General features: G+C 48.9%; 10 protein-coding genes across 10 annotated transcripts; 6 read left to right on the top strand and 4 right to left on the bottom strand.

Annotated features, from left to right (window-relative positions):
- Window positions 1–99: 99 nt before the first annotated feature.
- On the bottom strand, window positions 100–2,393 carry N7496_012119 (neutral/alkaline ceramidase; the record flags this gene model as incomplete). Its single annotated transcript, XM_056705032.1, has 4 exons — window positions 100–1,547; window positions 1,623–1,869; window positions 1,930–2,167; window positions 2,224–2,393. The coding sequence occupies 4 exons, from the start codon at window positions 2,391–2,393 to the stop codon at window positions 100–102; spliced, it is 2,103 nt and encodes a 700-aa protein (XP_056550992.1).
- Window positions 2,394–3,920: 1,527 nt separating this feature from the next.
- N7496_012118 (uncharacterized protein) lies at window positions 3,921–4,821 on the top strand (the record flags this gene model as incomplete). The annotated part of the gene is made up of 2 exons (XM_056705031.1): window positions 3,921–4,428; window positions 4,484–4,821. The coding sequence occupies 2 exons, from the start codon at window positions 3,921–3,923 to the stop codon at window positions 4,819–4,821; spliced, it is 846 nt and encodes a 281-aa protein (XP_056550991.1).
- A 2,113-nt stretch (window positions 4,822–6,934) lies between these two features.
- On the top strand, window positions 6,935–7,587 carry N7496_012117 (uncharacterized protein; the record flags this gene model as incomplete). Its single annotated transcript, XM_056705030.1, has 2 exons — window positions 6,935–7,027; window positions 7,081–7,587. 2 exons carry the CDS (start codon window positions 6,935–6,937, stop codon window positions 7,585–7,587), a joined length of 600 nt encoding a protein of 199 aa, XP_056550990.1.
- Window positions 7,588–7,825: 238 nt separating this feature from the next.
- On the bottom strand, window positions 7,826–9,533 carry N7496_012116 (phosphatidylinositol N-acetylglucosaminyltransferase subunit A/GPI3; the record flags this gene model as incomplete). The annotated part of the gene is made up of 5 exons (XM_056705029.1): window positions 7,826–8,819; window positions 8,869–9,257; window positions 9,323–9,357; window positions 9,413–9,444; window positions 9,517–9,533. The coding sequence occupies 5 exons, from the start codon at window positions 9,531–9,533 to the stop codon at window positions 7,826–7,828; spliced, it is 1,467 nt and encodes a 488-aa protein (XP_056550989.1).
- Window positions 9,534–9,828: 295 nt separating this feature from the next.
- Window positions 9,829–12,329, top strand: N7496_012115 (putative ATP-dependent RNA helicase DBP6; the record flags this gene model as incomplete). The annotated part of the gene is made up of 2 exons (XM_056705028.1): window positions 9,829–11,967; window positions 12,021–12,329. 2 exons carry the CDS (start codon window positions 9,829–9,831, stop codon window positions 12,327–12,329), a joined length of 2,448 nt encoding a protein of 815 aa, XP_056550988.1.
- A 560-nt stretch (window positions 12,330–12,889) lies between these two features.
- N7496_012114 (uncharacterized protein) lies at window positions 12,890–15,513 on the top strand (the record flags this gene model as incomplete). Its single annotated transcript, XM_056705027.1, has 5 exons — window positions 12,890–13,085; window positions 13,156–14,137; window positions 14,191–14,470; window positions 14,532–14,649; window positions 14,702–15,513. The coding sequence occupies 5 exons, from the start codon at window positions 12,890–12,892 to the stop codon at window positions 15,511–15,513; spliced, it is 2,388 nt and encodes a 795-aa protein (XP_056550987.1).
- A 231-nt stretch (window positions 15,514–15,744) lies between these two features.
- Window positions 15,745–18,129, bottom strand: xlnD (beta-xylosidase XylA; the record flags this gene model as incomplete). Its single annotated transcript, XM_056705026.1, has 1 exon — window positions 15,745–18,129. The coding sequence occupies one exon, from the start codon at window positions 18,127–18,129 to the stop codon at window positions 15,745–15,747; it is 2,385 nt and encodes a 794-aa protein (XP_056550986.1).
- A 1,034-nt stretch (window positions 18,130–19,163) lies between these two features.
- N7496_012112 (glycoside hydrolase family 76 protein) lies at window positions 19,164–20,709 on the bottom strand (the record flags this gene model as incomplete). Its single annotated transcript, XM_056705025.1, has 3 exons — window positions 19,164–19,766; window positions 19,824–20,527; window positions 20,601–20,709. 3 exons carry the CDS (start codon window positions 20,707–20,709, stop codon window positions 19,164–19,166), a joined length of 1,416 nt encoding a protein of 471 aa, XP_056550985.1.
- A 345-nt stretch (window positions 20,710–21,054) lies between these two features.
- On the top strand, window positions 21,055–21,316 carry N7496_012111 (uncharacterized protein; the record flags this gene model as incomplete). Its single annotated transcript, XM_056705024.1, is given in 2 exon segments — window positions 21,055–21,245; window positions 21,256–21,316. The coding sequence occupies 2 exon segments, from the start codon at window positions 21,055–21,057 to the stop codon at window positions 21,314–21,316; spliced, it is 252 nt and encodes an 83-aa protein (XP_056550984.1).
- Window positions 21,317–21,993: 677 nt separating this feature from the next.
- On the top strand, window positions 21,994–26,990 carry N7496_012110 (putative C6 transcription factor; the record flags this gene model as incomplete). The annotated part of the gene is made up of 13 exons (XM_056705023.1): window positions 21,994–22,158; window positions 22,221–22,774; window positions 22,824–22,863; window positions 22,923–23,575; window positions 23,632–23,942; window positions 23,996–24,321; window positions 24,377–24,447; window positions 24,496–24,585; window positions 24,641–24,667; window positions 24,768–25,834; window positions 26,315–26,410; window positions 26,512–26,624; window positions 26,709–26,990. The coding sequence occupies 13 exons, from the start codon at window positions 21,994–21,996 to the stop codon at window positions 26,988–26,990; spliced, it is 3,795 nt and encodes a 1,264-aa protein (XP_056550983.1).
- Window positions 26,991–27,805: the final 815 nt, after the last annotated feature.

Below are 27,805 nucleotides of genomic sequence, written 5' to 3'. Positions count from 1 at the left end.
TTCAGAAATTGTATTCAGAATCGTACATATAAACCCCCGCAGAGAATAAATTGTATCTGAATTGAAACAATACACACTCTGACCCTAAAGTTGACCTGACTAGATTCGAAGGCTAAACTCGGGTCCCACTCCCTCAAACGAGGAGATGGTCCCAAACAGATCTTTAGACTCTCCATAATAATGCAGACGATAAATTCCACTTTGTAGAGCCTTGTCCCAGCCTGAAAGATAGTATGAATCCTCAATTTGCCAGGTCAAGCTCACTTGACTCGTACCTAGCAGTACGTTTGTTTGGTTCCATTCAAAGGTCAGGTTCCAGTCCGCGTCAGTGCGCACAACTTCCCAAATACCGTCATTATTCATTTCCACTGCTGCATACGTTTTTTCCAAGCGCAGGTCATTGCGCGGGTTAGCCCCAACAAAGGTGGCTGAAACGTAATCTCCCACCGAGTAGAAATAATTCGGCGAAGAAGATAGAACATCTCCAAACGAATGTCCAAGAATCGGTCTGTCAAAAACGACAGCAGGGATGAATGAGAGAGAATAATTCGTGGTAACCGGAGGCTTGGGGCCTTCAGGAAGTTTGGGTAATTGTGCGACCGCATTGGGGATTCCCAGATATGGCAGATATGTCAGACTAAGGTTCACATATGCCGCCAGCTGGTTGGGTCCGTAAAGGGTTGATGCTCCTTCATAACGCTGCACGGTGTATTCTTCCTCTGTTGTGACGTAGTGTGCGTATGAGTCTGCTGGAGATGCTAGAACAATAATAGGATCTGAAATGGATAGAACACTTCCGGCCGCGTCCGCAATGGCGCTTTTCCATCGACGTCCGGACATAGTAGTTATCTCACTTGGAGAAACTATGACCAGCAGTTGGCCAAGACGAAGGGCTTGAACATCAACAATATCAGGAGCCCAAGCATAAGGCTCGTTCATGGCCCCAACATCAAACAAGATCTGTTTTGGATATTGACAATGAATCTGTGCTGGCCCTGGCTGGTGAAGACCAGTCCGCACTACCTGCCAAAAGGGATTGGGAGACGTATTATTCTGAGTAAAATCAAAGGCCCCCGGTCCATCACTGGTTCCTCCTGCAAATGAAGTACCCAAGGCAGCATAACACGTTGATTGAAGACTTCCATTGAACGGAGAAATGAATTCGTACCCCGACATGTTTTGGTACGTATGGTAAGACGCCACTGATGATTCTCCAGCGAGCAGCACCCCTGAACCGGATGCCATCTGCCCATATAGCTGAAATGCGGCGTTGTATTGGCGACGGCCCATCTCAAATGCACTCTTGGCTCCGTCGTCAGCTTCACCGAAGTAAGGACCACGCCCTTGACAAAGCTCAGTGCGGCCATTGCATGTGCTGGTTTTGAAGTCACAGGGTAATCCCGTATCTTCACAAAATGGACCCAACACATTGGGGCTCAAGTCTCCAACGCTTGACTGTGAAAACCCAGCGACAAAATTATCAGCGAATCGGGTATCATTCGTAACACCTCTCTCAAAGAGATAGGCTGCAACTCCCTTGTTGTCTCCTGTAACGAGCGTGTTGTTATTATAGAGAGAGGTGCCATGCACGGAGAAAAATGACAATACTCCAGTGGTCCTACCATCCGAGAGGCGATCGAACGTCAGGAGTGTCATTGTTGTATCCGTATCAGAAGTGTATTCGGCTCGTTCAGTCGCTGGGTTTGCTAAGTAAGAATATGGACTGCGGTTGATATTTCCATCGGGAATATCGATGGTACCGACGCTGATTGTGCTGGGTGCAAGACTGTCATATGCTCTTTGGATCGAAAGAAGAGCTACCTCAACAATTGCGGTATAGGTCTGCTTATCAGAACCGAGTGTTGCTATCTGGGGAAGCAAGTAATTCATCCATCCCCCCGGCCCTGAGTGTTGGTGCGTGCCACATACTGCGACGTTATGTTCTCCATAATTCCTATATTTCCCTCCAAGGGTTTGAAGTCCTTGAAGAATGCCATGTCGAACAGCAGTATCACCTGATTGAGCATCGAGTACCACATAAATGAATGAATTAGTGGCATTGGCAGGATCGGCAAAAACAAATGACCGAGCATAAATTCTCTGACGGAGACCGGTTCCTGTCTGATTGAGCTGTCCATAGCCTGCAAAAGGGATCTGGACCACAGCACTGATCGTCGCAGCTCATTAGTTATGACCTCGTTCAAGGTAGCATAAACCTCTCACCCAGTGATATCGGCCTTTCCCACGCCGACAAGGAACGTGCTTCCATGCTTACTGGCTCGCTTCTCATGGCTATACGCACTCCCAGTACTGTCGGTCGGATGACTAAAAGACCCAACGCCCCACAGAGAAAATAACAGTATTAAAACTGACAGTAAACCTTCGGTGCTCATACTTGGGAGTAGCAGACGTGCCATGACTCGGAGACGATCGAGGAATGAGCTTCAAGTTGGGGCGAAGTATAATGTCAATGTGGCACTATTTATACTTCAGTGCGAGATCCCTCTCATGCAAGTTGAAGTCGCCAATCTGACTGGAAATTGGCCATATGGATCTGAGTGCTATTGGTAGAATTGTCTCGTGATATCGACACAGACCTTATCATATGCCGGGCATCGGTCGTAAAGCTTTGACGACATACTTACAGGACCCTCTTATTGGTTATCATATCATCTATATGTACTTACCTTTATATCTGACTTTTAGAGTTCAGTGTAGCCTGAACTAGGTTACTCCGTGAATTGTAGCATTATTCCTTCCCAAACTTACTGTAATCATGAGATACAGATGGGTATGTCACATGCCGTCGTATTCAATTGATCCTCTTTAGATTTGGCTTATTCTTAATTTTGAGGGAAAAATATGTCCTTTTTTTTAACCACTGAACTTAATTGGCTCGGGAGTATCGGAGCTTCAAGAATAATCGGGCAGATGGTTGTTCCGAGTGAGATCAAGACAACCTTTCTCTCCGACAACCGTGAAGGGAAGATCATGAGCACCGAGGCCCGACTCCCGTGGAACAAGAATATCATATCCACAAACTTGATAACTCTATGGAGCGGCCAATCGTCAAGAGTAGCATGTGGATATAGGACCTCAAGTACGGTTGACCCTGCATTTTAGATCCAAAATAATGGCCCATTATGGCATTATGGGGACGACGCGGGAGCCATGATAGTCAAGCAATGGGCCTCATTGATGAGCCAAATCCGACACCCGAAGCCCGAATCCCAGTAAACTGGCACACTAAGATTGGAACACCTGGAGTTCACTCTGCTCCGTATTGTTGAATTTTTAATTTATTACTACTGGGAGTTGATAAGAACGTCGATCCTATCTTCACCTACGTTCCAGTTATGCCCTGTCGTCCCTGATAAAGAGCCTTCTGACAATGTTCTTCTCAGCCCAATTGATAAGAGGAAATGGCTCGATTTGAACACCGTCTCTCAAGATACGGACCAAATAAGTTTGATTGGCTTTTGTGTTCCATGTGGCCTGGACGTTTGATCAAAAGTCAGTACCGAAATGGTTTGTTAATCCACGGCCGCTTTGCTTAACCCCGCGTTCCACGTAATTTGAGTTTCTGCCATCCCTTCTTCTCGCAAGGATTTCCTACCTTTAATGATGGTCATTGGGGAAGCTTCCGAGGTGGCAAGTATCGGGTGAGAGCTGATAATAAAACTGTACCGAGGTTGTACTTTATCTTTTTACCTGTGGTTCACTGCTTCCCACGAACATATGAAGTATAAGAGTCGCCGTTAAGACAAAATATAAAATGAATGGTGAGCGTATGCCGATATAACATCGTTGCAACGCCTTATTGCCACTCTACGAAAGTTGCAGTATCTATGCAGTATCTACTAATGCAGAAACCTTCCGAAATTCTCGAGCGGAATACTCATTCAACCTCGCAACCAAAGATGGGGAACTCTACTCCTGGCCAGGTAAAGAAACAACTGAACGGCATCACTTTGCTTTGCCTGGCTTTTGTGATATGTAATAGTTGGGCTGGTATTGCCGGGAGCCTTCAGCTAGCACTCCTGGCTGGAGGACCAGCCACCCTTATCTACTCAATCCTCGTTACCACTACAGCCTACTTTGCAATAGCAGCATCAATGGCAGAGTTAGCAGCCGTTTACCCAACAGCAGGTGGGCAATATCACTTCGCCTCTATTCTCGCCCCAGAGAGATGGAGACGAGGGGTGTCATATACTTGTGGGCTATTGGCGCTTTTCTCTTGGCTCGTTATTGGGGTTTCTGTCACCAGTATTGCGGCTCAGCAACTCCTGGCTTTGGTATCTACGAGCCTCTCGGATTTTGTGCCTCGACCCTGGCACGTTTTCTTTGTCTACCAAGGATTTGCGCTCCTTGCAATGCTATACAACGCCTTTATCCTGAAAAAGAACCCTTGGACACATAATCTTGCGTGTCTGTATCAACAGAAGTCCCCTAAACCAGTTTCTTGACCTAACTGTTTACGAAGTTATCCTGACAATCGCCCTATTTTTGGCGTGTTTCATTCTCCTCCTTGTAAGAGGCAACCCGAAGGAATCTCACGAGTTCGTCTGGAACACGTTCTTGAACTATACTGGTTGGCCAGACGGCGTATGTTTTCTCATCGGTCTTTCGACATCTTGCTACATGTACAATGGCCTCGATGGCGCCATGCATATGGCCGAGGAATCTAGCAACCCGGAAAGAGTTGTACCTCGCACTATGATGGGTGCAATTGGAATTGGGTTCACCACGGGGTTTGCCTATACAGTGGCCCAAGTTTATGCCATATCTGATATCCAAGAGATCATGACCACGACTCAGTAAGTTTATTAGCCAATGTCCTTTCCGTTTCACCGCTATAGTAACGCGTCTTAGATGGATTCCGTTTGTAGTTATGGAGCAAGGATTTCGATCTCGCACAATCGCTATGGTCATAGTTTCCTTCAGCGTTGTCATGGCGATGACTATTATAATTGCTACTCAAGAGGCGTCGTCCCGCCTTGCCTGGTCTCTGGCACGCGATGAGGGGCTATTGTTCTCACAGTATCTCCAGGATCTTCATCCGCGCTTGGACGTTCCCTTGTGGAGCTTACTCCTAGTCTGGCTGTTGACATTTATATGCGGCTTCTTATATCTCGCTTCAAAAACAGGTAAAGAACCCTTGAAATCAAATGGCATATTGAAGTTTGTACTAACTACGGTCCATCAAATAAGCCTTCAATGCAATTATAGGCTCGTCCGTTATTCTTCAGCAACTATCATTCTGCATACCTATTCTTCTAATAATTTCTCGAAAGCGATCGAGGACTTACTTGTCCCCTGCTCGCAGCTTCCGTATGCCAAACACCTTGGGCTGGATTGTCAATATCTACGCTGTTGCATTCATTACTCTCATGGCTGTTATCCTGTGTCTGCCAGTCACTAACCCAACGGATGCATCTACAATGAGTAAGTAACATTCATTCCCAAAAACGTTGGATAATACCGTTCAGACCAGACTAATAGTACCATCTCCATTCTAGACTACACATGCGTGATTCTAGGATTTTGCCTTTTGCTCGGTCTAGCAAATTGGTGGCTGCATGCCAAGGAACAGTACAATGGCCCTGTGATAGAAAGGTTGGAAGGCCATGAAGCTGAGCCAGTTGGTATCTTCACCATCCCTTCTCAAACAAAGAACAGGAATGAAGGAACTGTATAGGTTTAGTAAATATTTTCAGTGATAATTATTGGCGTGGCCGATAGCTGTTGGCGGGTTTACTAGTCGTGCCTACTTGCTATTGAGACTAGCATTCGTATTGAATGCACCTCTATCTACATTAGTCATTTTTGATTGAAGACCGATATTTAGGCTTCATTGTCTGGTTTAAAATCTACATATTGCTGGTTAAGGGCATTGTATTTGACTGTCTGCTTCAAGCTATCTGTCATTGAATATACTTGTTGAATTTCCGTTCCTGGTATGTTCTTAGAGCCTATCTGTAGAATTGATAGGATCGCAGATGGATTTCCGTCACTAATTGGAGTGCATAAATATCATAAAGCCTTTCAAATCGTTTTTCAAATATCAGTGCCACTATTTTCGCGTCCTCGTGATGCCCTAGTGTAATACTGAAGTGATAGTCTGCTACGAAGTCATCAACGGCTTCGCGCTAAGAGATAACGCTAGTAACATTTCAAGAATCATCCGTATCTTTTGACTCCCTGGAGGTTCGAGGAACGTAATGTGCGTTAGTATGTTTAAGATAAGTGGCTTCTCCTATGCCGCGCTCTATCTACTTATGGGTATTCGGTAACTCACTTAATAGATCTCATGTTACTCAGTCAATGCGGTAAGCTAACATTTCTGTCGTAGGCAGCCGAGATAGGAAAGGCAGATAATATCCTGTGTATATTTTTCTGTATACAGTTGCAGGTAGAAGGCAGTTCGAGATGAGGACCCACAGCCAGCCTCGGCCTGAGATTCCTCCAATAATGTCCTAGGGCGCATGAACGAGAAGCAGATGTAATCAGATGTACATCTTGGTTAAAAATCAAGGAAATATCCTTGCCTTGACATTGATAGCTCCGCATTTCTGAAATCATTCCATATTGGAATCCTAGGGTTTGATGTAACGACCCACCGATGATCCCGATCACCCTACCGACCTGTTCTCGGAATATACTATCTACCAGAACCGAGAGGCAAGAAATTTCTAGATTTGCAGTACCAATGTCTGTGCACTCCACAGAGTCGTTTAAATGATCTTTGCGCAGCAATGAAGTCAGTTGTGGTGGATGTGACGTCACATTCTTAGTGCTCTTCCAGATGGGAGACTGCATGTACTATAAAGTGGTACTTGCATCAACGGGCTGGTACATAGACCCAAACTTCACGAATTTTTCAGATTTCTCTACTATCTTCAAAATACACTTCCATAATTCACCACATATCATCATGAGCACACTTAGCAACCCCGATTCGATCAACCACAAGCAGGGTACCTTCAAGCCCTCTGTGGCACCCGAAGGACCTATGACAAACAAGAGTGTAAGTATACATCTTTCTTAACAAGAACATACCAAACTAACAACCACGATCAGTACCAACCCGGCCGCAAAGTCAACGAGGCTGACCAGCGCCCCGAATTCCACATGGAACATCTCCCTCCGGGCACCGCACCCGCGAGCAACTCCTACTCTGCCAACACGGTGAACAAAGTTGGCAGTCAAGCCAACAACCCCGATGTCCTCCGTGCACACGGCAAGGAAGCCGTTCACACACCCGCCGCAAATACCTTGAGGGGAGCAACTTCCGCCGATGTACACACCGGGTTTGGCAAGCCCCTCGTGGGTCAGACCGGCGTTGAACTCGCCCATGACGGTGCCCATGGCCGAAAGAAGCAGCGTGGTGGTCTGGAGGGTGTTGGCACTTCCATAGAAGATAAAAGTGGCGAATGCAAGCTCCCTGACAAGCGTGGCAATGAGAGAGAACATCATCTAAGTCGCCTTCGTGGGAACAAGGAAGATCGCTCTGCGGCGGATGTGCGGCCAGAGCCTGCTGAGACTCTGGATGCCGAGTGGAAGTATGAGCCTGGCACCAAGCGGTGAATAAATAGATCAGGGCAACAATGATGGAGGAGGGACTTGGTACATGTGCCATTTTTGGGGGCCCGCGATTGGGCTCGCTGGTGTTTGAGGTCGATCGTGTGAAAAAAGACAAAATATTGAGCGTATAGATGCAATTAGTCATGATTATTACATGGCACAAGGCCGTAGAGAATTATGTACAAGTCGTTTCTCCACTTTGGGGAGGGACAAAACATCCGAGGGATTCAGCTTCAAGCTTTCACCGACTGTTGCGAGCAGCGGTAGATGTTCGGGGCTTCTCTGCTGGCGGTTTCTTCGGCCAGCTTCGAGCAATATCAATATTTGCTCGTGGAAACCACATTTCGAGGAAGACGTAGATCAAGAAGTCAATGACAACGCAGAGACAGAACAGCTTGCCGGCCCAAACACCACAGCCATAGTACCGTTTTAGGCGGTCGATGAGCGCAAAGCTGCGTACACGATCTCCGCTAGCCTCCCATCCTTGACCCGGATAGTAGCCGTAGAATTCCTCGGGGCTGATATCACCTGTTATGCCTTGGTAGACTCTTTCAGTACGTTCAGCCACATCCCGCCAAGAGTACATCATCTTCACTTGGTCGTGGAAGCGGTCTGTTCGGACTTTATTCGAGCGCAAGGCGGCAATTGCCTTGCTAGTTGCAACAACTAGGTCGTCCTCTTCTGGCTTCGCAAATGTTGTCATATGCTGTGGCAACACTTCAGGAATACCACCGACTCGGGTACAAACAACATATAACCCGCAACTGGCAGCTTCAACAATGACAGTACCGAATGCTTCTGTCAAACTAGGATGTAGGTATATGTGACCTCGTACCATGACATCTCGCACCTCTTCGTGTCGAACCGAGCCAAGCATCTCGACCTTGTCTTGAAGCACATTGCGTTCCAACATCTGTTCAAGGTCAATGGCCTTTGGTCCAGACCCAGCGATGATGAAGCGAGTCTTTGGATTCAAAGCAAGAATCCGTGGAATGGCAGCAATTAATAGATCAGTGCCCTTGTTGTAAAAGAGGCGGGAGATCACTACGATCGTGATTGTATCATCAGGACCGATTGATGTAGGGGGTGCTCGTTGGTCAGAAGGGGATGTGGGAATCTGATCCAATGCACGAGAGTTGTATGAGAGCGGGCGGAAGTTTTCCGCGACCACAGCGTTTGGAATGACTGATACCATCAAAGGGTCTAATGAGGCTCGAAGAACGGTGTTCTCCTTACTAGTAATTGTTAGTTCACGGTCACATATAAGCGTCGCCATCCACGTACCAAGTATGGCTGACACAGATCGCATGGTCCACGTCACTCAATGTAAACTTAAGCAGCTTGTTGGTCAAAATGGAGGCGGCATCGGCGAATCCGAAAAGAGAGTGGTCCGTAAATACGGTCCGCAGGCCCATTGTTCGCGCATGGAGAATAGCTTCTCCACAAAAGCTACTGAGACTGGCATGACCGTGTACAATCTCAATCTGTTCACGAATCACAATATTGCGGAATATGGGAAAGAATGAGAAGACGGTAGGGAAGGTGGTTTCGCGGTAAATGACGAAGAAGGGGACGTGGTAGATCTTCAAGCCATTGGTGAGGTAGCGGACTCCTGTTCGACCTTTGTACGCATGTGTGATTATTATGACCTTGTGTCCGCGGTCGATGAGTTTCTAGAGAGCTGTCAGGGTCGGATAGAGGGAAGAGAGGGTGATAGTGGGACCGTCGGGGTGCATACGGATGACAATTGGTAGATGTGACTTTCAATTCCCCCTGAAGGAAGGTCAGAATCGTGTTCATAGTTGCTAAAAGGAGTTGTAGGACATACCCGATTGAGGGAAAAAGAAGTCACTGACCATACTGTCACAATCCAGTTAGTGTCAGCGATCGGGACATGATAGTAGTGTTCCCCTGGGAGGTATAAACACTCACGCAATGTTATACGGCATGATGTCTTTGAAGCTGAGGTAAATGAGTATGAGACAACGAAAAGCTATCTCCAGTATGTTTTGCCCTGCCCATGGCGATCACCCTAATCGGTTCTTTCAAACATGAGTGAGGAGTGACCAAAACCGCGATCGAGACCGATGACAATCAACGTGAAGCTGCGCGATAAGAGTGGGCGGTCAACACAGGGCGGTGAGATGTGGAGAATATTGCCGGCACAACGTAAAAAAACCCAATCTGCTCCTCACCAGAGCTCTCCAGCTCCAACACAGACGGGAACCCCGAGCACCTCAAAAAATGGCCGGTTCCAAGGCTACCGTTGGCTCCTCGAAGATGGACTCAACTCCAAAATCCTCAAAGTCCCACAAACGAAAGCGAGATATCGAAACCTCTAATGCGACTACGCCAACTCCGACCAAGAAACACAAGAAGCGCGAGAGTCTGCCTTCCTCTGTGTCGCCCGCCGTCGATGAGAGCGCCACCAAGCGGAAGCGACTGAAGGATGCCCTTCAAGGCAGCGATTCTGAGAAGGGGACAAAAGACGATACCTCTCAAGAAACGCGCAAGAAGGACCGAGTTGGCGAATCAAACAAGAAAAGAAAGGATGGCAAGCGAAAGAGCTCTGGGAAGGACAGCCGGGAAGATTCCGAACCTGCAGCTGCGCCCTCCGAGTCTGAGGAGAAGAAGGAGGCAGATGAATCCTCCGAAGATGAGGGCAAGCGCCGCAAGTCATCGAAAGACAAACATGCGGGCATTCTGTCCAAGTTCGAGCGGACCAGAACGGCAGCAAGCGCAAAGGCGAAAAAGCCAAAACAAGCGACTCCGGAAGCCGAACTACCAGCTGAGATGAATGTCGAGCCAGTCATTGCCCAAGGTCTTGAACCATTGCCTCAGCCAGAGAACCCGCCCGAGGTGACAGAGGCGCCCACATATTCCTCCCTGCCTCCGTGGCTAGCGAACCCTCTGCGAACGTCTGCAAATGAACGAGCTAAATTCTCAGACCTGGGAATCAAGCCTGACCTTTTGCGCATTCTCGAGCAAAATGATTACAAGGAGGCATTCGCAGTGCAGTCAACGGTAATTCCTTTGCTGTTGGACGGCAATAACAACCACCCAGGTGATCTCTGCATCAGTGCTGCCACAGGCTCAGGAAAAACCCTTTCCTATGTTCTCCCAATGGTCACGTCCCTCACTCCTAGACCTGCTTCCAGACTTCGAGGACTCATCGTTGTTCCTACAAGAGAACTGGTCAAGCAGGCACGTGAGGCCTGCGAGCTCTGTGCCTCGGGTTCACGCCTTCACATTGGAAGTGCCGTGGGTAATGTGGCAATTAAAGAGGAGCAGAAGCTTCTGATGCGGGTCGATCAAATTTACAATCCCGCAACTGTTGCCCAACGACAGAAGTCAGGATTGCAGGGCAACGACTGGATGGATTTCAGCCTTGAAGACTGCGTCAATGAAGCAGTTGACGCAACTGGATTCTTGCCTGGCTATATCCAGAGGGCCGAGCCAAATGTGGATATTTTGATTTGCACACCCGGTCGACTTGTTGATCACATTCGATACACGAAAGGTTTCACCCTGAAGCACCTGGAATGGCTGGTTATCGACGAGGCAGATCGTCTGCTGAATGAGAGTTTCCAAGAATGGGTGGATGTGGTCATGGGGTCGCTCAACTCGCGTCAAGATCCCGAGACCTTTGGACCTGGAGGCCAACTTCTGTCCGAGCTTGGACTTTCAATCGACACTCATCCTCCCCGTAAGGTGATCCTGAGTGCGACAATGACTCGAGACATCACCAAATTGAACTCTCTGCGTTTGGACAACCCTAAGATGGTCATCATTGGTGCTGAGAGTACCATGGACGAAGAAGATCTGTCTGCGTCCCATCCGGATGCTCATTACACCCTGCCAGCAACCTTGCAGGAGCACATTGTTGCCGTCTATGATGCATCTCAGAAGCCGCTCTACCTCCTGCGCCTTCTTCTGTCAAACATCAAGATCTGTGGTGCGGACAATGGCACCAAGAAGCAAGCTTCTGCTTCTACCCAGTCCGACTCGGAGAGCACCAGCTCCGATGATACTAGCTCCGATGAATCCTCTGACGATGAGACTTCCTCCTCGGGCTCAGACTCTGACTCCGACTCTGACACTTCGTCTGACTCTGATTCTGATTCTGATTCTGATTCTGATTCATCTAGTGATTCATCATCAGACGAATCTTCCGATTCAGAGGATGAAGTCGTTGACATCGTGCCTGAAGCTGCCTCCTCCCGTACAACAGTCCTTATCTTCACCAAGTCCTCCGAGGCCGCATCTCGTCTATCCCGTCTTATCTCCCTCCTTCATCCCCCCTCGCCAACCGTGTGGGAACCATCATCAAATCGAACAAATCGTCTGCATCTCGCAAGACACTGGCAGCATACCGTCGCGGCCGTATCTCGGTCATTGTCGCTACTGATCGTGCCTCTCGTGGTCTGGATCTTCAGTCCTTGACCCACGTCATCAACTACGACATCCCGCCCAGTGTACCTACCTACGTGCATCGTGTTGGCCGTACCGCCCGTGCCGGCCGCGAGGGCTCCGCATGGTCCCTGGTCGCCCACCGTGAAGGCAGATGGTTCTCCAACGAAATCGCTGCCAACGTTGAAGGTCGTATCACCCGCACTGCCGGTATTGATCGGATCCGCGTGAAACTGGATTCTCTGAAGTCACTCCAGCCCAAGTATGCGGCAGCGTTGGACGAGCTCGAAAAGGAGGTCAAAGTCGGCAGGGCACGCCCAGCCAAGCGGTCTTAAATTATGCCAGCAACTGCCTCCTACGAATGCTTTATGTGATATTCTATGCATAGCGTCCTCTGTATCTTATTGTACCCCCTATTGTACACTACATCAAGAACATCTTACTTGACCATCTTCAAACCTTCATTGCTTTTGTCATGATTATCAGGCCTCTCTTTCAGACTTAGTCCTGATCCCTCCTGTGGTAGTAGATGGTGCAATCAGTAAATACCAGTAAGGGAAATGCAACAGCCGTCGGAAGGCTAGGACATTGCGAAGGCGAGGATTATCCAACGCCGCAATCGGGGTTGCCTCGGCGAAACAACACATCTCCGCACGCCGATCTTCAAGCTTTTACCCGAACAAGGGGAATTTTCCGGCGAATATGAAAAATATCCGATAAGAAAGATAGATTCGTGAAGGTTACAGTTATGCATTGGATCCACATATGCGGGGAAATGGCACCGTTACCCTCAACAGCCGATAAGACCTACAGTCTGCCGATGGTCAGTCCATGATATTAAAGCCAAGATTTCTCCAAACTTAGAGCTACCATACTATACCAACCTTCCGCCAATATGGTGAGGGTTAAGCATACAATTGCTGCTTTTGCAGCTTACTTGGTCCCAGCTACTGCAGTCATTTTCAAGCCTCAGAATGAATATAAAGCTCTTTCTGCAGAGAACGCATCCTTTGCCATTAATTTGCAACCATGGTTCAATAATCGTGCTTTTGGGTTGAATCCAAATGATTCAAGCTTCGATGGCAGTGGAAGTGAGCAGAGCCCGCATCAATAGATATTCTTCCATGTATAGAGTGACTAACAAGGGCTGTTGCTTCATAGATTCATACCCAGCAGCGCAAATCCCACCCGAGGAGTTTACATACGGTGGATTCAACTATCATTTCTCGGCATACAATGCCACCGGATTTGATAATATCCTTGTCAAAGGGCAGACCATTGAAGTGCCTCGAGCAAAGTATTTTAGCTATCAGATGCTTGCAGCTTCCGAGTCTGGAATGGCTTCTGGTTCAGTGACTGCCAAATACGCCGATGGCAGCTCCACAAGTGGGCCACTTTTAGTTCCAGCTTGGTGGAGTTGGCCGTATCCTGCTGGAGGTGACCTAGTATTCTCTTGCTACCTGACCGAGAACGAAACGAATTACAATAGATCAAACATCTTCCAGACTATCAACTGGCTGGATTCTTCTAAAGACCTCGTTTCCCTGACATTCCCGAGCAGCTCAGATGGGTCATCAACATCACCCGGAGGAGCATCGGTTGACACGAAACTGCATGTATTTGCTCTTTCAATGCTGCCAGTTACAAAGGTCAACCCAGGGACCATAAAACTGGAGGTACAGTATGCGCGCTCCACACAAAAATGGATGGAAGGAACCGACAAAATTCAAATCATTGAGGCTGTAATCAACAACGTTGGCTCTGATTTCGTTCTTCGCAAGAACAGTGTTCAAGTGCACGTTGAGTCTCCAGGCCTGGAAACCGTGACAGAAGGCATCATCAAACGGCTCGGGCCGGGAGATCAGGCCATTGTGGAAATCGGTGTTCGAAACCGCAAAGGAGCGAAACCAGGAGATGTCGGCCCAGCGACAGTGGTAATCAAAGGCCAGCATGTATCGTCTTCGAAATATACGTTCACTGCAACGTATGGAATCAGCCAATATGAAGCCACCTATGAGTCCGTCTACAATCATGAAGCGCCGAATTGGTATAACAATGCCAAGTATGGTATCTTTATCCACTGGGGAGTATACTCGGTACCTGGATGGGGAAATGTTGGTTCCAAAGAGGACTACGCTGAATGGTAGGCTTATGCAAACTTTCACTGTGTGGGTGCGCTGCTGACAGGAGTTTTAGGTACTGGTGGTGGTTAAACGAAGGTCCAAGCAATCCAACGGATGTGTATGACTACCATCTCGAGAAATATGGCAAGGATGTTGTTTATGATGACTTTATCCAAAATTTCACTGCCAGTGCATGGGATCCAAAGGAGTGGGTAGACTTGTTCGCCGATGCTGGAGCCAACTACTTTGTTCAGGTCAGCAAGCACCATGAAGGATATGCTTTGTTTGATCTCCCCGAGAATGTGACGAAGAGGACTTCGGTCGCTTTGACGCCACATCGTAATCTCGTCCAGGTAAGTCAACAGATCTACATAATCATCTCTTATCAGCTAATTGACCAACCGCTCTTTCCAGGAATTGTTCGATGCCTCGCAGAAGTATCAGCCACACCTCCACCGTGCTGTTTACTACTCGTTGCCAGAATGGTTCCATCCTGACTACAAGAAATATGGATTCTCATCTTGGCCCGGAGGTATGATTGAGATATCTATTTTCACAACGATATATACTGACAGGGACTCCAGGAAACGCAACAAACCCGTACACCAATGAGACTCTACCCTACACAGGCTACGTTCCTCTCAACGACTATGTTACCGACAAGATCTTGCCAGAGATGAACACCCTAGCCGACATGGGTACGGAGATTATGTGGTGTGACATCGGTGGTCCCAACCGTACAACCGAATTTGCAAGCGCATGGTTTAATCGTGCCGCAGAGCAAAATCAACAAGTGGTGATGAATGCCCGTTGTGGTCTCCCCGGCGATTTTGATACCCCGGAGTATGCCCGTTACAATGGTGTCCAAGTCCGCAAGTGGGAGAGTAATCTGGGAATGGACCCTTACAGCTATGGCTATAACCGAGCCACGCCCTTGGCCAGCTACATGAATGCCAGTACTATTGTTACTAGTCTGATTGATATCATCAGCAAGAACGGCAACTTCCTGCTGGATGTTGGTCCGACTGCTAACGGAACGATTGTCGATATTGAACAACAGCATCTTCGCCAAGCAGGCACTTGGATCAAGAGTCATGCAGAAGCTATTTTCAATACGACCTACTGGTTTGTGACGCCCGAAGAGGGGGATAATATTCGTTTCACCGTCTCGCAGGATGCTTTCTACATCCATTCCCTCGCGGAACCCAACAGTACTCTGACTTTATCAAGTCCCATTCCATGGGTCAATGGCGATCAAGTGACGGTAGTGGGAGGGAAGATGGATGGTACTGTTGTGCCAGTCCGGAAATTGAGCAATGGCTCCATCGCTTTATCCATGAGCAAAGAAGTCTCGGCTGGAGATCAATTCGCCTGGGTGTTCAAGATTCCTTATTAATGTTAGTACCACGCGGCGGTGCTGGAATGAGGAAGTTATTCCGAAAGACAATCACAATCATTTATCGCTCTCCGTTGCGACACCACAAACGAACATATTATGTTTGAAATTAGAATTTAGCTATTGATCTCAGCCCTTGGAAATGATCCACATTGATTTCTAGGATAAAGAAATACTATTTTGGCGCAGATATCAAGACACGATAGGTTGACAACCGTAGTATCGATAAAATCAAGCTGGGGGAATTTGCTGCTCATCCAGTGGCCACTTTGAAATAACAGTCTCGTCGCCTGTCAACGTAAAGGACAGAATAACGGAGCGCTCGTTGTTCAAAGCCAGCTCATATTTTCCTGGATAGACAACACGGTTGCCCAACGAGTCCGTACGAGCAACGTTGTCAAGAGAGACGGGAATCGTCATCACCTCAGAGGCATGCGGCTTGATAGAGCCGAGACGGTCAAAGCCAACTAGCCACTTGTTGGGGTATGGCTTAGGACCGGCAGTTGTATTGGCGAAAATCATTGCGGTATAATCCGAGAGAACACCACCACTGTTGGTGACGCTGACAGTGAAGTTGAGGAATGGAAGTTGCTCGATCACATTGTAACCATCGTGAGACCGGGACAAGAGATCGACTATGTCAAACGAAGTCGTATCGTCACTGCCTTTGGCACGAGACAGGGACGTCTTGAATGTCGTATAGAACAGTCCGTGACCGAATTCGTAGACTGGTGTTCCTGTGTACCACATGTACGTCTGTCCTGGGTTATTGCCAGCAGGACGCATGTTCATATCTATGGCAGAGAACTGCAGTGCATACTCGGCTGGGTACTGTGTGGTTGTCAAGCGACCAGCAGGAGCACGCTTTCCAGTGATGATATCCAAAAGCGCTTGGCCACCAGATTGGCCGGGATACCCACCCCAGATGAGAGCGTTGACGTTCTTGTTAGTTTTCAAGGATGAAGAATCAACCTGACCACCGCCCATCTGAAGCACGATCAATGGCTTTCCAAGACCACCCAACTCCTTGATGAGCTGAAGCTGATTACCCGGCCATGTGATGTTCTGTCGGTCCATTCCCTCCGCCTCGATCGTGTTGTCGATACCACCGGCGAAAACGATCACATCAGATTTCTTCGCCGCAGAGATCGCATCTGCAAACCCTTCAGTCGAAGTGGAGGAGATGTTTGTACCAAGAGCATAGGTAACGTCCATTTTTGACGCCTTGAGTGCATTCAGTGGGCTGATAAGGTAAGGAGCGGCTCCGTAATAGTTGCCCTGCAGCTGTGTGGTAGCTTTGGCCCAGGGGCCGATCAAAGCGACACTGCTAGTCTTCTTAGACAGAGGCAAGGTGCCATCGTTCTTGAGAAGGACGATACCCTCCACTGCGGCCTCATACGAGATATTCCATGCATTGGTGGTGACAACATCGGACCAAGTGAGGTCGCGGTACTGGCTGTTATTGCCATCAAAGTACCCAAGGCTAGCGAGATTGGAGTAGAGTCTGATCACGCCACGCTCGATCTCACTGCGCGAAATCTCGCCCTGGAAGAAAGACTCGTTCAAGTGATACTGGTAGGATGTTCCACAATCAACGTCCGTTCCGGCTCTCATAGAATCTGCCGCAGCACTCGAGATGTTTGCGGCATACTCGTGAGGGTTCCAAACATTGTACACAGCATCGCAGTCAGATGAGACATACCCATCCTCCACAAAGCCCCAGGTATCACGAAGAAGTGTTTGAAGTAAGAAGGAGTTGGCGGAGCTAGGAACACCGTTGACGGCATTATACGAGGACATGACACTGTGCACTCGAGCATCCCGAACTGCAGTCAGGAATTGAGGGGTGAAATACTCTGCTAGATCCTGCTGAGTGATGTTCATGTCATTTCCAAGCCGGGAATGGTCATCCCAGTTCTCAATGTCGTAGCCAGCATAGTGCTTAGCGGTAGCCACCAATTTCAGATGCTCGGGGTCCACACCACCCTGGATACCGGTGATGTACTCGTAGGCGTATACCGAACACAAGCAGTATGCATCTTCACCTGGGGTCTCTTGGCCGCGACCCCACACTGGGTGGCGGAAAGAGTTGATGTTGGGAGCATAGACATCGAGACCAAATCGGCCAATGTTATTGAATGCTCTCGCTTGCGTCGAGATGATCCCACCGATTTGATTGATCAACGTCCGGTTCAGGGCTGCCATGGAGAGAATTGGAGACGGGAAAGATGTGGCCCAGCTATAATCGCCAGATTTGGTGAAGTTCCCGCGATCCAATCCATGTAACGCTTCACTCCATACTTCGTAGGCCGGGAGTCCCAGACGGGGGATGGCAGCGATGGTATTTCCCGTGCTATTTACCAGCTCTTCAAATGTAAACAGCGACACGAGAGCGGCGGCTCGATCATGAGGACGAGCAGAGGTGTCGCACACTAGAGTATTGCTCAGGGGTCCGTTGGTGCAATCGGGGAATCCGAGATTGACCTTTCCAAGCGTTTGGGAATCGAGGCTTGGCTGGGGCTCCGTGTTGTAGTCGATATAGCTTGTATTTGCCTGGGCCAAGGTGGTCGGCACCAACGCCGCCAGTACAGCGAGGAGTGCAGTCGTAGCGGGCATCGTTAAGAAGAGGGCTCCTTTACAGCCACGAGAATATCGTGTAGCTCTCTCAATCTTGCACGCTCAGTCTGCCTTTTGTACTTCGGCAAATTCCCCCAATCGCTCCTCGTTTGCCCCCTCATCATCGCTTATCGCCCTTGCCTGCAGATGCGTCTCGGCTGTAGGAAGCTTAAGACCGGGTTATACCAACTTCTTCTTCTCCACATCCCTCCCAACGAGGCAAGTCCCGCAGTCGATCCCAATGCTTCGCTGTGCAACTTGCGGGGGTTCTCCGGCGTGGGGGGACAGTTATTGCAAAGAGTAAAGCCATTTAGCCTGAAGAGCACCCACGATGACGACGATCAGCAGTCCGCGATACTTTCTAGTCGGAAAAATATCGGCCGGAGTTCCAGTGACGTTGCACTGTCGAGAACCTTGCATCTCCATTGCAGGGTCGCCATGCGAAACGAATCTACAAATCAAATCAAAAAAAGCTGTACTTTACTAGCAAGGCAATTCAGGCTGAACTTGCAAAACGCCTCTCCCGGGCCTCCCGTTGCCTGATTCTGCTTAACTGTTTGCCCTGATCCCCACTGCCCCACGGCGGTTTACCCCAAGGGCTGCTGTTGAGACACCAGAATGTTAGGCTAATCATATGATGAATAATGCATGGGAACGATTTCTCCGACAACCTTCACCAAGTGGAACTCAATTATCTTTTTGATAATTGCCGCTGGGTATTATTGTTGTATTTCCGGTCTCGGCTAGCAAAAGCAAATAAGCCAGCCAAGTTATGCGTTCGTCATAACTATCAGGTCAAATAGATAAAAAGAAATCAATTAAGCAAAAGCTATCAATGATTTTGCCCCAAGCTCAATCTCTAATACGACCGACTGCCTCGGGATTTCCCATTGTTCAAACATCAGGAGATTCAAGCCAAACAAGCTACTTCGCGTCGATCAACTTACATTACCTATTACTAGGGGAGAGTGATGGGAATTTTTGAACATATTTTACTTTCCCCAAAACAAATACAAAGATAAAGGGATGCAAAATCAAACAAGCATCACATAAACAGCAGCGAATATCATCCCAGCGATAATCACTGTTAGGATTGCTGCGCCTGCTCTATCCGCAGTCGTTATGGCCGAGTAGAGAATTTCACTCTCCGTTTCATCAGACCCAGTTCCAGCCGCGCTATTACCTTCGCTTGTCCCACCTGTGTTGGCTGTGACGGGACCACTGATATCTGTGGCAAGAAGTCCATGAAGAACCTCAAGAACACCCATCTGCTGCCCAACTCCCGTGGTACCATCGTAGCTTCCACTTGACCATTGATGACCACAAAAGGTTCCAGAATCACCTCCTTGGCACTGACTGACAGCAGCCGTTGCGGTAGCACGAACCTTTGCTATGATAGTGTCGTAGGTATATGGCGCGAGCTGCATGACGTCCGCTAACCAGCGGGACAAGTATGCTTTGAAGGATAACTGATCCGTGTCGCAGCTACCACTTGACTCACAGGGAGGCTCCTCCATTACATTTGCGCTAGAGTTGTCTGTGGAGTAGAAATGGTTGGCAGATGTGAGTAATCCGTCGATTCTATTTTTCCACACGGTGGATGAATTGGAGGATGAGTTTGAGGAGAGAGATGAAGTCTTTGAAAATCGGGTCAGCCTCAAAGAACTTTTCCATGAATATACGAGCCCACTCACGTAGTTGTACATCACGGCAGCTCCGTGAAGGTAGATACCAGCAGTATAAGTCCACCGAGTCCGGTCGTACGAAGAGCAATTCGAGTCAACAGTGGTACCATCATAGACCTGGTAGTCTGCAGTAATCAATCCGGTGTTCTTGGACCAATTCCAGGCTTTGTTGGCCCACTCGGCGTATGTCGCATTTCCAGTATATCGTGCCAGTCGAGCAGCAATGTCGAAGAAACATCCATTTGAGATGGTGTTTTTGTAACCGTATCCAGCATTCCAAGTGTAGATTTGCCAGCGTAAACCGCCATCACAGTTGGCCGAATCCCATCGATGAGCTTGCTCGTTGAAGACCGCTTGCACCATTGCCAACCACCCCGGCGAGGAGGACGATGGATTCGTGAAGTTGCGCTCAGCGGCCATCATAGCCGACAGGGCCCAAAATGATTGATCATCGTTACCCTCAGTGTATGTCTGATTTGAGGGCATGAAGTCGCCTTCTGACCCGGCCTGGTGTTCCATCGCTTGGACCGTGATCTTGTTGTAGGTGGTATCTCCGGTAAAGGCCCAGTAATTGATCAACGTTCCAAAGAAAGCTCCTGCTTCCCACCAGTAATATGGATCGGGAAGATTTCCGGGCACATCGCCACTGTTATTGCCGGTATAGAAGGTGACTAGATCGTATGCCACTGTACTCGCCGCGGATTTTATTGAATCTATTGTCACGCGTGAGCCGTTAGCAGTTGGTGACAATGGCCCCCTGTGCCTCCCATTATGAAACGTACTGACCAGTGTTATCTATATCAATAGTTATGCCTGCTGCTACGACTTGTGTGAGACTTGACAGCCCTAATGAGAGCAACAGCCATTGTCTTGCACCTAGCCATTGGCGGATCATGAGTGTAGTATGACTGGGAATATCGCTGAAGGAAAAAAAAGTTTAAAAAAAAATGAATTGAAAATCTTGTCTTTCGGGAATGAAGCCTGGAGAGAGCCACAGATAATGAGTTTTAAACGAGTGTATGGAGAATGAGAGTTGTCGATGTATAGAATGCCAGCACACGTTGAACGGGTTCAAGGGGGGATGTTAGTGGTACTAATAACAAAAGTTTGTTCTAGCCAATTCCTTCAAGTGCCCACATCCAGCATAATGAGACCTATTCCAAGATCCATCACGCATCTTGGCACTGATGGAGTGAAAGACAGAGCGCGAATTTTGGCGGTTCCATGCCAAAGCAGCAAAATGTTGTTTGAGGCAATCCGTCCTTCTGGTTGGCTACTGGCTCCCATAGCCACTGCCGAGACACCGGTAAAACGTAGACGACCCCCTGAAAGGAGCTCAGGCTCATACATTGGTGCCTATTGCGGCGAGGAATTTGCAAAGGGCTTCGACTTGGCCAGGGCTTGGCAAGGAGTGGCGGATGCTCCGGACGCGTATGTTTAGCGCTAGCCCCGCTGGCCGCGTCTATGCCAAGTCTATAGACCAAGAGATTGCCCAGAAGTGAAGAGCTGGCTTCCGAACCTATGATGGTTCTTCATTTCCCGAAAGCGCGTGATATTTGTCTCTGTACTAGGATCATGGGTGAGTAACCCGATGATGCCAGCCGATTGATTCACTTGGCAAGCCATGTGGAGGTCATTCAATGCTATTTTGGGTTTCAAAGTGTCATGCCCAAGGTTTTCAAAGAAGGAAGAAATCGTGGGATGACTGGCTCAAAAAAGATACCATAGAATGCAGTTGTGCGACGAGGCAATTTGGCTCGACACAATTCACTGCTTCGGGATGCTCGCCCCGTTATATGTTGAAACTAAACCCAGCTCAATCAGTATATCGTCCGCTGGTAAAGTCCATGTGTGCATAGTTCAAAGTCATAGCTGATTTTAACTCGCTGTCATTATTAATGAAGACTTTGATCATTATTGCCCTCGCATAGAGGAACAATAGGATGTCAACGACAAGCCCCTCGGACAAAAGCGGCATTGATCCCTGATGCCTAAATTCTAAGGCGCCACATTTAATGACAATGCGGTCATTGGCCGACCGACTGATCAACCAGTTCGTTCCCCGCAATTGCTGTCCGCAATCCGCAATTCGCCGTCCCGCAATTCGATTCGTGCAGTTGGCAGGTCTCAGTGCGCTTCTTCAGTTTCCTCGATCCACTGAAGTAGTCCGCCAGGGATTATGGACCTCAGTCCGCAACACGTCTCGCCGCTGCAGAGTGCATCTGCCTCCGGACGTGCTCCGTCATCGGCACGGGGACCCCTCGCCGGAGGCCGTCAGATCACTCGAAATCGTGCGAGTTACAGTTGCCACACCTGCCGCCGGCGCAAAGTTAAATGCGATAAGGTATGGCAACCTGCATTGTCTGAATCTAGCGCATGACTTGACTAACCGAGTTCTCAAAATAGGTTCACCCAATATGCGGCAACTGCGCAAAGACCGGCGCCGACTGCATATACGATGCATCGTCCTCGTCGCAAAAGACGGAGAGTGTGCAAGAGGGACCTATGCGACCCGGATATGGTGTGAAACGTAGGAGGGAAACTCCGCGAACGCTGGAGGAGGATGTGGATGAATTACAATCGATATACGGCCACCTGAGAGAGGAGGATTCACCAGGCGGGCAAAAGGGGAACCCGCGCGCGATTGAGGCTCGGCTCGACAAGCTCATGTCGATGATTGAACGACTCGGCGGCAATCCTCACGCACTAGAGGAAGCAGAAAGGCAGGGCGTGGCTCCAACGGGCGGTATGGAGTCTGCACTCCTGGAACAATTGCGGCAGAGCAGTGGCATTCAAAATGGACAGTCCTCCACTTCTCGGCGATCCAGTCCACGACGCGCTGCAGCAGAATCAAGTGGCGACGAGTTTCCCATACCGTCGGGTCAAGCAACCGATCTTGTTGATCCAGTTGGGAGCCTAAATTTGGGACATTTGAGCTTGGAGGATGGCGGAAGATCCAGGTGAGTAGAAGAGCCAAAGTTCTGGTGGCAACCGGTCTAACAGCATCAGATATGTGGGAACGACATATTGGGCTTATATATCCCATGAGGTATATTCAATTTTCTCCCATCTCGTTTTATTTCGAAGAGGCTCTAATTCAAGTTCCAGATTAACGACCTTAATCAATTGCTGAGAGATCAAAATCGGTCGCACGATGTATCATCAGAGAACGCGAACGAGGATCTCAGCAACCCCGTTACCGGCTCACGAAGACCCTGGAAAGAATCGATTGATAGCTCTACATATTCCACCACCTCCCGCTCTCGGGGTGGATCCTTCCAGCAATCCATCATCTTCCCATCCGGTGATTCTCCGTCAGTCAACGAGAAGACAGTTGAACCCGAGATGCTCGAGCATGTCCCTACACGAAGGCAAAGCCATCTCTTGTATAAAGGGTTTATGTCAGGCATCCATGCCATTAGTCCTGTCCTTCATCCGCCAACTATCTTGAAGCTCTATAATGCTTTTTGGGACTGGTATGACTATACCAGCTATTCCGGAGAACCTTGTCCAAATCCTTCGTTCATACCATTGCTCTATGCCATATGGTACGGTGGTTCTGTGACGATATCCATCAGAACCATCAAAGCCGAGTTCAATGCGTCCTCGCGTGTTTCACTGTCTACGATGTATAGTGAAGAGGTGACACGCTGGTTAACGAAAATATCTTTCCCTCGCAGTCCTTCTCTCCAAGGACTGGCGGCTTATCTCATCGTGCAGACTATTTTGTCAAAAGAGGAAGAGCCTTTGACAAGCAGTCTGTTTGTGAGTCTAGCCATGAGAGTGGCGCAGACGATGGGCTTACATCGTGATCCAGCCAATTTCGGGATCGAACCGTGCGAGGCAGAGTACCGACGACGGCTCTGGTGGCATATCATGCACATGGATGGCGTGGTTGCCATGTCGAGTGGTCTCCCCCACTCGTTAGCGACGAGAACTACTGGGATGTGCGGGAAACTAGCGAGATCAAAGACACCTTGCTAGGCACTCCAACTGCGGAGCAATATGAAAAACTCCTTGCCAACAAGCAAAGGTTACCCGACAATCCTGACGATCCATCCGTCTGTGGCGGCCCGTCAATGGTGAATGTCTTCTACTTGACCGCCAGAGGAAAATACAATATGGCTCGTAAGTGCCTCCAAGAGAAGCTGACGCTGCATTGACCACTGACAAGTTTACAGGTGCCGTTCGACAAATTTTAAAGATTCAGCTCGGAACTAAACCGGTCACACGTAGCGATATGGAGGAATTGCGAACGATTCTTCTCGACCTGCAGCTGAAACTAAACTCCATAGTGAACAGAATCCCAGAAGGCTTACCTAACGGCAGCCCTGCTGTATCATCAGGGCGGGCACTATCCATGTCCAAATCTCCCGTCGAAGCTCGATCCACCGAAACGGAGCTTCCTGGTGAAGGTCCCAACGGCTGTCCAGAACAATACCACACTCCAGTTCTTGTTTCATTCCACAAATGGGCACGGATTATTTTGTCATTGTATATTGACAAGGTAAGAGATATTGATTTCTCTCACTTGCGATTCTTCCTGGCTAATCTGTGTACAGGCATTTTGTGTTGCATATCAGCCCTTCCTCAAAAATGCACGCAGTCGGATTTGGCCGGCGGCACGGCAAAGGTAAGCGTCTCACTGTACCTAAAGATGAACCGTGTCTAACTATCGCAGTGCTCTTCGCCACTGTCACGGATTTATGGAGAAGTTTATCCAGCTTGCGACTGACCCCGACTTTCAACCTTTCCAATGGAGTTGGCCTGGGTAAGTCCTACCGCATTGCACGGAGAAAGGCGAGTAACAACTGACCTGTCCCCAGAAACCACCAACCTATGCATGCGACGATGTAAGTCAGCCTTTTCTCAATATTTCGATTTCTCTTCCTTGTTCCTTGATATTCTTGCGCGATCATTACACTTTTCTTCCATCCAGCTAACCTATGCAAGGATCATGCTCATTGACCTATACGAGCGACCTTATAGCCCCGAGGCTTCACGCTCGCGCGCCTTTATTGACCGAATCCTGGCTCTTTCTGGGCCCGATGGCGGCGTGGTTGGTGGTGAAGATGGCATCTCAACGCAACGGCCACTCAAAGACGGTGGCCGCGAAGCATGGGACATGATCCGTCGTCTACGCCAAAAGGCATGGCAAAAAGCTGGGTTGAACCCGCAAATGCTCTGGACCGAACAGGATCAAATCCAGGCTGGCATAGCATCACCAGCAGGAGAAACCCGTGGCTCTCGTGGTCCATTCATTTCGGGGACATCTTCAGTGCCTGGATCACCCGGTATATCAGCTATACCTTCACGTCAACCCACCGCTCCCGATCGTCAACTCTCCGATTTCAACCGCATGTTCTACAACATGACTCGTTCTCACGTCCTCCCTAGTCCCGCAGTATCTTCCGCGTCTGTCAAGCCGAGCCCCCTTCGATACTCATATCAATTGCCCCCACCAACCCGAACCTCCGCCCCCCTTCCAACTCCACAATACAACCCCACACCAGCAGCTGTCACTCTGCCAACTCCCGACATTCTCCATGCACCCGGTCCTATAGCGCCTTCTCCCCCAGTGGCACCAGCACTTGGTTCTCCCCCATCCCCGCGCCCTCAGGCTCCCCCTTCCACAGCTCCAATCATTCGACCAGAACAACCTCTCCCCAGCATCACGGCCTCCCCGGGCATGTCATTCATGGATCCAGTTTCTTCTAATCCACCCCCAATGGGGGTTCCCACTCCACCTTCCATGGTCGACCCTAATCTAAACTTCGATTGGGATCAATGGGACGCTGTTTTCGGACAACATCTTCCCGTGGCTGATGAACTGATGGAATTGGATCCTGTTTCTGGACTAGATTTTGCGAATCTCGGGTTTCCTGCTGCCAATAACAATGCAGCCTTATCTTTCAATGGCGAGCTGCCGGGCTCGGCTTCCCCGGTAATGGGAACTTGCCGCCGGCTTGGACAGATAGTGGTTCGGCAAACCCTGGGGTTCCGTCTAGTGACTGGACGGGGTATTGTTGAAGCGTTAGAAATGATGCAATGCACATAGAATAACTATATGTAATGTATCGAATGAACGAACATAGAGCAACAATTTCCTGTAATCGTCATGTTGGATACTGGCCGAGGCGTTCATTCTCAAAATATCAGGGTCTACGTGTCCTACTAGTACCACAATTCAGGCAGTGGTAATTGGAATGGGTCACACATTTGAGATACAAGATATTCAAGATATTGATATATTTTGCAGATAAAAACGTAACGGTTTATTGATTCATGAGGCGTAACTCTTGACGATCAGATCGATCGGTCAATTAGGATACGAAGATGCGATTTGTAAAAAGCCAGAACAGACAAAAAAGCCCCGGCGGAAAGTAATAAGCGATCCCCGCGACCAGTCTAGGCACGCAGAGAGTTCGCGTTTCTTCGTTGGTTTCTCTTTCTTCAAGTCAAGTGCATTTTGTGGTCGCCCGTTGGGATGAGACGTTTAGACCTTGACCTCCTTGAAGCCGTGCTTCCAGACGGTGGCGAAGGGGGTAACACCATCGTCGCGGAAGTCGATCAGGACGTGCCTAAGAAGGGAGACGGTTAGTATCAAAGATATACTGAATACTGAATACCAGCAAGGTCTCGAGTGTATACTCACATGGCATCACCGTCCATGGAGGCGCCCATGAGGACATCGTAGTTGTCGTAGTTGGCAATGATCTTCTTCATGGCGGCGGGGGCGTTCTTCTTGAACTCGTCGATGGACTCAGCGCTGGCGCCGGTCTCCTCGAGCTTCTTGTTGAGCTTCTTGAGGTAGCCTAAATAGAGTTGAGTGGGTTAGGCACTTGAAGCAGAGGTGAGGGGAATTATGAAACGCGCAATGAACATACTCTTCAGGTGAGACTTGAAGGCATCCTTGGAAGGCTTGAGGCCCTCCTCGGTCTTGAGCCAGACGAGACGGAACTGGTCCTCGATATCGTGGACCATGACGGCCTCATCATCACCACCCTCCTCACCGGCGTCCTCAGCAGAGGGGTTGGCACCAGCGAGCTCGAAGTCCTCGTTCTTCTTCTTGAGGTACTTGCGGCAGTCGGTCTCCCAGAGGATGGGGCAGTCCTTGGCGGGGGTAATCTTGAAGGTATCGGAGAGAATCTCGTCACCGGAGATCAGGTCCTGTAGATCGTTGTTAGTACTCTACCACCTAATTTCACAGCTGCGAATGCGAATTTCGATGCGAAAACATGGGCGAATATTGGATGTAGGCATACCTCGTAGATAATCATGGCGGCGGTTAAGGAGTGATGAAACACAAAGGGAATTGATGAGGTTGAAGGGGAGGGGAGGGAAAAACAAAAAAGGAGGGGAAATGAAGTTTTTTTTAGTGGCGCCTCGTTGGTGGGGGAGTTTGCTCTGTTTGTCTCTAGAGGTCACGGGATTTGCTCTCTGACAGTAGCCCCTCCTGTCAACCCAACAGGTTGTTTCATACCAACACCTTAAATCCCCTGATTGGGCCCTATTATTCCCTTGCTAGGCGTACCAGTTTTCTGATGGTGATTTACCCTGTTCTTATGGTGGGGTTCACTTTTGGTGGGTCGATTTTCCCAAGTATCCCCGACGATTCGCATAGGGTGTCCATAGGGCGGTGGTCGAGATACCCGTCCTAGCATTCAACGACATTGCTTATTTATTATTCAGGAGCTATATATCGAGGGAATTTGACAGGATTTGGTGATTAAAAAACGAATAGCGTTGGCTTTGAATTTTAATCTTGTAGCGGGATCCATCTACCGTACTAGGACCTCGAAGGATATGCTCTTGTCATGCCATATTCGGAAACTGCTTTGAAGGTGGATCGATACGGGAATGCCAGCAGAGATAGCTATTATGGCAATTGCGTACAACTTGGTAAGCCCAATTCCAGTATACCAGGTCAAGATACACTCTCGGCATTAAATCATCATTGTTGAAGCAACCAAAGTTTCTAATTGTCTCCT

The sequence above is a fragment of the Penicillium cataractarum genome, assembly GCF_028827025.1.
Source record: "Penicillium cataractarum strain IBT 29864 chromosome Unknown utg000009l, whole genome shotgun sequence".
Classification (NCBI taxonomy): domain Eukaryota; kingdom Fungi; phylum Ascomycota; class Eurotiomycetes; order Eurotiales; family Aspergillaceae; genus Penicillium; species Penicillium cataractarum.
This window is presented reverse-complemented; position numbering and strand designations above follow the sequence as displayed.